The sequence below is a fragment of the Leucopleurus acutus genome (assembly GCF_964270905.1).
Source record: "Leucopleurus acutus genome assembly, chromosome: 5".
NCBI lineage: Eukaryota > Metazoa > Chordata > Mammalia > Artiodactyla > Delphinidae > Leucopleurus > Leucopleurus acutus.
In genome coordinates this window covers 98,714,439-98,725,224 of record NC_139147.1, presented here as the reverse complement: position 1 = coordinate 98,725,224, position 10,786 = coordinate 98,714,439, and the positions used below count along the sequence as shown (strand labels likewise).

At 34.3% G+C, this 10,786-nt stretch overlaps 1 protein-coding gene across 1 annotated transcript in view; it reads right to left on the bottom strand.

Annotated features, from left to right (window-relative positions):
• Nucleotides 1–1,632: 1,632 nt before the first annotated feature.
• PDCD10 (programmed cell death 10) overlaps nt 1,633–10,786 on the bottom strand; it is a 39,916-nt gene continuing 30,762 nt past the window's right edge. The window contains exons 6-8 of the mRNA XM_082839897.1: nt 6,099–6,177; nt 5,714–5,796; nt 1,633–2,685 (exon numbers count right to left, since the gene is read on the bottom strand). Of these exons, the coding sequence (XP_082696023.1) occupies nt 2,604–2,685; nt 5,714–5,796; nt 6,099–6,177 (244 nt within the window). The 3' untranslated portion in view covers nt 1,633–2,603. The remainder of the gene's footprint in view (nt 2,686–5,713; nt 5,797–6,098; nt 6,178–10,786) is intronic.

The window sequence follows — 10,786 nt, the reverse complement described above, 5'->3', positions numbered from 1 at the left end:
CCAAGAATGCATAGCCTGAATCTAATCGTGAGGAAATCCAAAATGAGGAACATTCTATTATTAAACGGAGGATAGGGGAGGAGACAGAAGACTGTATTTTTCAAAAACAGCTCAACACCATAAAAGACAAAGGCAGCCATGGAAATGACCCTGGGTAAAGGAGATTAAGGGAAGGTAAGCAAATCAACAAATGATAAAATAAAAATGGTAAAATCTTAACAATAGGTCAATCTGAATAAAAGATGTGTTGATGTTCTTTGCACTATTCTTACTCTTGCCAATATAATATCTGGTAAATTTGAAATCCCTTGAAATTATTTCCATATAAAAAGTTAGAAAAACAATTAGGAAGGCCTGACATTGGGTTACTAACCTCATGTTTTGCCAAACAAGGTTATTACAATGCAATCATGAAAAAACCCCATACTACCACCATCTACAATTATATCACTTTGTTTTAAAAAAGTGTGAGGAGAGGGCATATTAAACATCCCAAGCATAGCAATGATGTTAAATAAAAGAATGGTCCTTTAAAATGAATAAATTTAGATTAATGAAAAAGACATCACATTATCCTAATTTTTCTCATTTCCCCGTGGACCAGGGACAGCTATGTCAGCTTGGTGTTAGGGAATTAGTATTCTAAGTGGTGCATTTTCGACAATGGATGAAGTACAGTTCAGTGGAAAGAGCATGGAGTCTGGAGACAAATGTTGAATTCAAATCCTGGCTCCAGCAATTACCAGCTTTGTAACCTAAGCTCTCTTAGCCAGTTTCCTCAACTGTAAGGCAGATGGCTAAATCACAGAGTGTTAAGAGTTTTAAATTAATGTATCTAGAATAATGCTTGACACAGAGGTGCTCAACAAATGTCTCCTCTCTTCCTTTGCTTGGTAGCCACCTTTCTATTCTCTGGAGTTGTATATGACTGGGGCCACACTGGTCCTTTCGTCCTTGGCCCCAAAACACAAACCCACTAGGATCATGTAAGAAACTGAATTATCCTGAGAATAAACCTCCTTTTTGGAGGTAAATTTCATGAAAATAGAAGCCAGATATATTGCATAGTAGAATAAAAAGACACAAGACTTATAAAAACAGATGAGTTGGGGCATGGCTGGTAACTGATGAGGTCTCTTAAGGAGGTAAAGACAAGAGGAAGAAAGACAGTACTTGTTTATCTTAGAAAGGTCTGCTGCTCAAAAAAAAGAAAAACAGTATATTTTTTTCTTCATATATTCACAGGTCTATTTTGCAAATACCCATCCTTCTACTTCCAAGAGTGAAAAATAGCTTATGCCAAAACCAAACAGTATTAAAATCGCTAATTCTTTGTGTTTTACTAGCTATGCATCTCTGAAGAAAAAAATCAGTTCAGTAAAATGTCCATAAATTATGAGATTTCATCCAATTGTCTATTGTTTTTTTTTGCTTCCCTCCACATATTTCCTGTTTACATCTAACAGGACGATTTCGTTTTATGTTGCTAATGAGAGTAATTCTTTAAAAGTCTGTTTTTTAAAATGGGAGAAAGAATTTTAAAAAATAACTAAATTGCATCATAGCAAAAAAATTTATATTGCCAACAGAAATTTAGTTTAACATTTAAAATCTTTATAAAAGATAAACTCTGATTTTTTCCTTTATTTTATAATTGAAAAATGAAATCACTTAACCTGAATACTTGATACATGATTTCCTTAAAACTTCTCTATGGTAAAACAAAACTGTCCATATTTCAAGAGTGTATATAATATTATTAACACTCTTGACAATTTCAAACCAACTAGCATTGGTATAGTGTCAACTTAGTTGTGGCTATTTATGGAAAAAAGGCGCAAAGCTTATTAGGGCCCAGCAAACCAGAAATACTCAATCTTACACTGTAGAGTTCAAAAGTGGCAGTACAGTGTGAAGACACTATAAACTGCTATCTCCTTCTCATAAGTCTCTTAAAACAAAGGCTGGAAAAATACTCAGTACCTCAAATATAATAACTAACAAAAATATCTCCATTAACTACTTTTTGCCCAGAGTGATTAAGGACAAAAAAAATAGGAATTCTTGTTGCTTTATTATCTGATAAACTGCTAATAAGCTCCCGTTAGAAGTTCTTTACACATTACACCAAGTCGTCTTGGTCTTCTGATCATATATATATTCACATATATATATGCATTTTTTCAAGTAAAGAAATGTTTAACAGATGTAAACTATTTATTGAATATTTGCCACCAAATATTGTTAAATACATTATCTTGCAGCATATCGCTTTCAAGTTAAAATGTCAGAAACAAACACCAATATTTACAATTCTTTTAAGGAATGTTATATAATGACACATTAAGGCGTAAATTCTTTTGGCTTATAATTCTTAAAAGAATGATAATAGCAAAAGTGATGCAAAATCTTCAGTGTGAGATTATGATTAAGCTACATTTTACAAAAATATGGTGTAAGATGGCAATAATCCCATTCAACATCCTGGATTATTAGATCCCTTCAGGAGGGACTGATAATTTATACAGTCAAACTTTTAAATTTACAGATAAAGGCAGTCCAATACTGCCACTGAGAAGTACATCTCTTAACATATACAACTTTCAGGCCACAGTTTTGAAGGTCTGAAGTATCAAGTTGGTTTGATGAATTAGTCGGTTGGCACTTATGAACACATTTATTGCCCTGTTTCAAAAAAAAAAAAAACAATTAATTTTATCCCCCCCAAAATCATCCTTTAAAAATATTTTATACTTAAAATGCTCTACTAGCAGTAGCAATAAAATCAATTTAGGAAAAAAAAAAAAGGCAAGATAGTACTGAGTATCACAAATTTTATCCCAGCTTGGAACTGAAGGGTCCTGCATCATTTGAAACTATCTAGGAATTACTGCCCCCTAGTGGTTCTGGCTGGCAATAAGGTGTTGGTGGGCTGCTAATAATGGGTGGCACCTCAACAACCAGAGTTCACTTATAGGTCAAAAAAATAACTGGCCAAAGAAGAGGATTCAAACATAGTCTCCAGCTGCAGTTTCACAGAAGTTACCAAAAAAACATCTGCTAAAACATTATACTCAGTCTCAAAATCTGTATATCAATGGGCATGATAAATACTTAAGAAAAAGCTCATTATTTTGAATCTGATTCATCCCAATCTCTTACCTTCTTTCAAAAAAAGAAAAAAAACGAGGATTTTACTTTTAGAATATACTTTTAAAAGAAAATAATCATATGGTTTCAATATTTATGAGTCCACAATATATAAAAATATGTTCTTAAAAAATTACTTAATGCTGCACCATATTTCCTATCAGTCCATTTTCATATGACCTGGAGCACAGAGGTGACGCCCTAGTCCCCTTGCGTGGCCTTATCAGTTTCTCAGTAGCAAAGCTAAGCTTGTACAGTTGTCCCTTGGTATCCAAGAGGGACTGGTTCCAGGACCCCCCTCAGGTACCAACAACTGTGGATGCTCAATACCCTTACATAAAATGGTGTAGTATTTGCACATAACCTATGCACACCCTCCAGTACACTTTAAATCATCTCTAGATTCTAACCTGTAATACCTAATACAATGTAAATGTAATGTAAATAGCTGTAAATACAATATAAATGCTATGGAACTTTCTGGAATTTTTTTCCCCAAATATTTTCAATCCATAATTGGTTGAATCCAGGGATGTGGAACCTGCAGATACTAAGGGCTGACTGTATCTTCATCCTAAACATTCCTCAAAAAAGGGGGACTAGGAAGAATTAGATGAATCAATGCAAATTCATCCTCCTACTGAAAAATGGCTCAAAGATCAGGCTCTATTAATAATTTTCAATTTTGAGGAAACAGGGACAAAAGTTGTGGCACATTATTCATACGCAAATAATGGTAATTTAAACAAGCTGCTGGAGAAAAAGTAGTAGAGAGCTTGAATAATCCATATGCCTGTTTAAACTGTTAAAAATAACTATGGCACCAAGGCACCAGGAGTTTTAAAAACTGAACCCAAGTGATTCTAACATACAAACAGGAATGAGAGTGAGTAATTTCAGATTAATGAAAATTATGTTCCAAATGAATTTATACCTTTCAGTGAGCTTATTCCACGATAGTTCTCAATTAATCAGTATCATAAATAATTTTCTTAATGCAAATTATTCTTTTAATGTGTTTTTTGGTTATTTGGGCTTAGCAGGGGAGACCAAGGAAAAATAGTTCTAAGTTTATTTTCAGAACACACCTGCTAGCTTATTAAACTAAGTCAACAAGGTACATTTCCCCTAGACAACCTGAATAGTAGTATGAAACAACACAAAACCATTAATAATATTTAGCTCAATATCTTTAAGTTAGAATAAAATGTAAATATTTCAACCTGTTTGAACTATTTAAAATAATTATGAAAATCAATATACCATTCTAATGTAGTTTTATTATTTTTTAATATTACTACAGTAATATTGTAATAGTTTGACATGGATATTGGGATCTTAAAATGTCAATGGTGGGATAGGATGTTAGAGGTCCCTGCCAATTAGAGCTGAAATAATCACCACTTATTCTTCTGCTTCAAGCACTGTAGGAAATTGGTCTTGTCCACAAAACTCTACTTGAGGTACAAAGAATTCTCTGTAAGGTATGAAGCTGCAGAAGACATAGCCTCTGCATCAGTTTATACATTATAGGTACATGTGTATTATACATAAATCACATAAGATTACTTGGCTTTCTAGAATGTTCTACAGCCAAATGTATGTAAATTTTAAAATAATGTCATATTTACCTTTTTAGTATATATTTCCTGTCTTATAGAAAGCCCTCCCTATTCCAGGATAGTGGATCACAACCGTTTACAGCATTTTAAAAACACGTGAAGCACTTTTACAAAAACACACCTGAACCCTGACCCCATTCCAAGCCAATGGAGTCAGAATCTCTGAAGGTAGGGCCAAGGCACTGGGATTTTAAAACACTGAACCCAAGTGACTGTAATGTGCAAACAGGATTGAGAACCACTGTTTTAACAATAGTGCAGCAGTTCTTAACAGACCTGCAGGATCCATGACATCTGGAAATTTCTCAGAAATGTAAATTCTTGGGCCCACCCTAGACCTACAGAATCAGAAACTCTGGGTGGAACCCAAAAACAATCTGTCTTTAACAAGCCCTCCTCCAGGTGATTCTGAGGCTATTAAAGTTTGAGAATCACTGCTTCAGGGGTTGGTAAAGTAGGCCAGTAAGTCAAATCTCACTCACTGTTTGGTCTGCGAGCTAGGAATACTTTACATTTGAAAGAGTAAAAATTTTTTTAAAAATCAAAATATTATGATGTGACAGCTGAATTATATAATTCAGTGTCTATAAGTAAGGTTTTGTTAGAACACAGCCACAAAAATACCACTTGTTTCCACACTGTCTACAGCTGCTTCTGCACTACAAAAGCAGAGGTGAAGTGCTGCAGCTGCAACAAGCCCACCAAGTCAAAATATCTGCCATCTGGCCCTTTTCAGAAAAAGTCTGCAACTCCTGCTCCAGACTAGAGTCATGGCTGGATTATCAACCATTCCCTTTCTATTTTTAACAGTCTATCTTAGTAAGTTGGTGTAAGTATTAATAATATAGTAAAAGGGTTTAATTTATATGATTTTAGTATCATATAAAACCACATAATTTTCTAATTCTTAAAAGAAAAGGATGATAAATGACAATACTTACTTGCCATCTTTAAAATAGGTTTTCAGAGTATCACTGAAACTTTTGGAGTACTTTACAAATTCTTTCTTTTGGTGTTCAAGTGCCTGCAGACATCAAAAATAATTTTAAAAAATACTAAATAAAAAAAGAGAAGTTAACACAAAAGCCAAAGTCAAAGACAGGAGATTACACAGAATACGAACGTACCTTATATTACAGATAAGCATTTTTAGGAGTATTTACTTAAATATATGTAACAGTATATTTAAATGCAAGGACAAACCCAGTCATTAATGATACAAAACCATTTCCAATAATTCAACAGTCTTATTATTTAATTCAGTAAAATGACTAAGTGTAAACCAATATCTAGGGCGGCAGCTTGCAAGGCTTCTACTAAACTTACCCTGCGGTTCTGGTATTGATATTTCTTGAAGACACTGTTCACTGTATCAAGAAGTTCTTTTATTGCGCTAGCTATATCCCTGTTGGGTGAGGAAAAAAGAATCTTCTTAAAATCAGTTTCATTTGAAAGAAGTCTACATTTTTTTAAAGAATCACTGCACTGTTAACTACCATATGAACACTGCATCAAGCACAAATACTTGACTGGCTAGTTGAATGAGGGTTTTGGCCTGTACCCTCCTGTGATCCCAGCTACTCTTGCACTGCTGACAAAACACTGCACAACTAACATCAGCTTTCCCAAATCAGTAACATTTCATTCAGCATTACGCACTCAAATTTATAAGAAAAATACCTCTGCCTCTCACCTTTTCCGGTTACAATTCTTCCTTTTTCTGGCTCATGTAGGTGAATTCAAGCAACCATATCATCCACTTTTGCTATTTCATGAACAATTATATGAAATTTTGCTATTACATGTAACTCATTTCTGTACTTAAAACACCAAATTACAGACCTGATGTAGTTTTGAAACATAGTTTCAAACATAGTTCTGATGTTTAAAATATTTCCTCCTCAGATGTAGCTCTTCTCTCTTAAGACACATCTATTCTCTTCCAAACTTTTGCTGACACTATTTCCTTCAGAAAATATATTTAAATTTCTGGGAGACAATATCAGAATACTCTTCTACCTTAACCTTTTCAGCAATCATCCTTTGAGTATATATGTATCAGCACTTTTCTCCCCTTTCTAAAGAAAGAGAGAAGAAATCAATAATTCTCATCTGACTTGACTATTCTTCCTATCCATGTACCATTTTCTAAAAAGTCTTCTTATCTTTTGTATCTATGCCCTTTTCAATTTCCATGTTCTAACTTCATAGTAATATTTTGGCAAACTGAACTTACTATAATTCTGCATTCTCAAATAGCCTCTCAGTCTCTAAGGTAAACCTTCTCTTTTTCACATCCATTCTTAGCTGTTAATTGCTACAAAAACTTTTACTGTTCAAATGCAATGCAAGTGTGAAGATATGAATTAGTAAAACATCAACCTAGACCACCCCAAACATAACCTTTTATTACCTACTTTTTAGTCACAAATCTAAGATTTCAGTTATTTCACACCTAAAACATTTCAGCTATACTAAAGAAAACAAAAGGCTCCGTGTCCAGATTTTTGTGTGTACGTGTGTGTTTCACAGCTTATTTCTAGTAAATAAGCATATGGAAATTCTAAAAATTACAAATATACAGAATTTTGGTATAAAAAAGTATTTTAGCCTATTCTGAAGTAGTAATGATATTTTTATTAAATATTTCAATAACTATTTCCTTATTACCTCTTGTATTTCAAATATTGGCATCAGGCTGAAACATTAAAACATTAGATATTCAAACAGGATAATGAATTTACATAATTACATCTGTCCACTCTTTTTTGTTTTTTGGCCTCTAGTAATAACAATTTTAAGTTACATTAACTATTCCTTTCATTTATGTTTTTGAGAAAGTTGAATCCTTCTGTATTGCTGTGATGGGCGTAAGCCCACTACTGCTTAATAAAATGGTGTCATATGACCATCCCATTATGTGAGAAAAATTAGTTTCAACAAATAAAAAATGTCAAATCTCTGAATATGGAAGATTCTTCAAACCCACAATAAGCTTATTCAAAAGGGATACAACAAAGAAAATTATAGTGATCAGACAGCTGTTTATACACAACCATACCTTCTTGTGTACTTTAATGAATATTGGGAGTCTGTATGTACTTGAAAAGAAAAGGGAAAAAAATCTCCCCAGGTGATTCTGCTGATGAACCAGGTTTGGAAACCACTGCTTGGAAACCCAGAACCTAGAGCTAATCCTTGATCCACTATTTGCCATGGAGCTTTATAAAGACCAAGGCTGTTTATCCCTAGGCCTGGCCTTTTCTAAAACAATCTGCAGCAATTTATGTCAAATATTATGTCATCTGTATGTACATGGAACAGCATTTTCATTTATGGCACTAAGGTTTGCACGAGGGAAGCTAAATTATTTTAGTAACTACCAGAGGGTTTGTCTCCTATAAGAGAAAATACCGGCACACGCACACAAAATACTTCAGACAATTAAACAAAATAAAGAACTGGGGAAAACCTGAGGGTAAAATAATTATAATGCAATTATATGCAGTTTGGAGTTAACGGATTCTGTGATACAGTACATATAGTATGTGTAAATAGAAAGGAATTTTAGCAACTTGCAGGTTGCTAAAGGGGTTAAGGGGGCAACTCTGGGGAACATATACGCTGAAAGAGAGGACCACAGGCATCAGAAGAAACATAATACATCTTATTAAAAAATTGCATGGAATAGTAAAGCTTCTAACTGTATCCACCAAATTTGTATAATTATGTTTATACAAACACTCTAAAGGAAGGAAATTCCTACACTGTATGTTTAGTTTGGTCTAGACTGGACACCTCTGGAAAAGCTATTTTGAGGCCAGCATCAAAACCAAACACTGGTAAATTTTCACCTCTGAATATGCAAATGTAGATTATAAAGAGTAAACAGGGGCTTCCCTGGTGACGCAGTGGTTGAGAGTCCGCCTGCCGATGCAGTGGACACGGGTTTGTGACCCGGTCGGGAAGATCCCACATGCCATGGAACGGCTAGACCCGTGAGCCATGGCTGCTGAGCCTGCGCGTCCGGAGCCTGTGCACCACAACGGGAGAGGCCACAACAGTGAGAGGCCCGCATACCGCAAAAAAAAAAAAAAAAAAAAAAAAAAAGAGTAAACAGATAAATGCATAGCTTTCTGGACTATTAAATCACCAGTTTCCCCTAGTCATCCATTAATTGGAATGTATCCTAAGAATGAATTTTATAAAATATTTGCATAAGCTCAAATGTAGTCAAACACATTCATTAATCAAAAGTACTTTTAAAATAATTTGTTTGCTGGATCATTTTTCCTAATCAACTTCATAGAGAGAGGGAAAAAAAATCTTATTTCACAATGCTTTAGGTGCTGTGAGTGTATGCTAGGTTCTGTGCTAGGTACCATGTATATCATTTCAATTCTCACAACTATTACCCTCATCTTCACAGGCAGAAACTAGAATCACAGAAGCTAAGCAAATTATCCAAGGTCACACAGCAAAACGCTGGAATGGGGAGTCAAACCTAAGTCTGCTGATATATACAAAAATATATGGATATTTGTTAGCTGACAGGAATCTTTCCTCCTATAACATATTGTACAGTACTTGGTATAGTAGGTATTTGATCCATGCTTATTGAAAAATATTGTTAAAATATTTTGAAAGAAGAGGATATCCACCTTTAATATGAGAAAGTAAAATATTTTAAAGAAAAATAATAACTGTACAATATGTTGTGCTTGAAGGATAAACCATTTTATATTTTTGTGCAATTTTATCCACTAATTTGTCAAACAATTAACACTGGTAACAATATATATCAAAAGTTATCAATATATATCAGTGATACAAATAATTATACCTTAGCCATCCATGCTAATACACACATGGTTGAATTTCAGTCTCAGAAACAATACACATTATCAACAAACTTTCCATGGCAAATTATCCCTCCTAAAATGGATATGAAATAAATTTTAATTGCCAATAATCTTAATTCAGTTGGCTGAGTACACTTCAGAAAACAGAAATGAAATATTACTACTGCCCCATAAATGAGAGACAAGACCCCAATTCAGCCCTTGTCAATGACTAAGGACAAGACTCTTAGGCTCTTGACCTCAACTCCCTTTTGATCAAAATGTGGCTATTAATAAATTGGTTTTCAAACGGTATCTCTTTAGAGCCACACTGGGTTTAGCAGAGATGTCTCCAGGACTTCCTAAGATGGAAAGGGTAGGCTCCGGACCTACCATCTCTATCCGAGCTTCAACTACAACAACACCATTCTGCCTCTTTCCTACTGACACCCTAGATAGGATGTCCTTTACCACACCTCTTCCAAACAGCAGAAACATTCTTTTCTTCAATCACCAGATTAGATCAACGTTATGAATCTATAATTGGGAAGCAGCAGAGAAGTCCCTGGAGTCAGTCTGCTTAGGTTCAAACCAAGTTACAGAAATGTAGCATATGATCACCAAAATAAATTAAACCTTAAATTATTTGAAAATTTTAGAACTAAGTGTTTAAACAGCTGTGTTTGAGATCACTGATAATTTATCCTTTTATGGGCCAAACGTGTTCACTTTATACCAAACTGAAAATAAAAAGCTGTATTAAAAACTGTTAAAGAAAGTTGGGGCTTTCCAATAAAGGTAAAATATTTACCTTAGGGTTTATCCCCTGTGACATGGATTTTGGCTAGTCAATGAAGTCTTTTGTACTTTCTGATCTTCAATTAGAGGACCAAAAAGAAGAGGGTCACTCCTTGATAGCTGGGTTGGCACCTATCACCGTTATTTTCTAAAATGGGTCATACTCCTCCCTCTAACCCACTCAAAATAGGTGGCCAAATAGCTAAAATAGAATTTTGCAATGTGAATTACACGGAATACTCTTCCCCTGAGAAGTATGCTAATATTTATTCCAAGGCAGCCTCTTTCAGCTTTTTAAAGATACAATGTATGATGCAGCTTCTTCCAGAAAAAGATCTGTGCTAAGTTCTTCCTTTCTAGCAATTTCTACCTGTG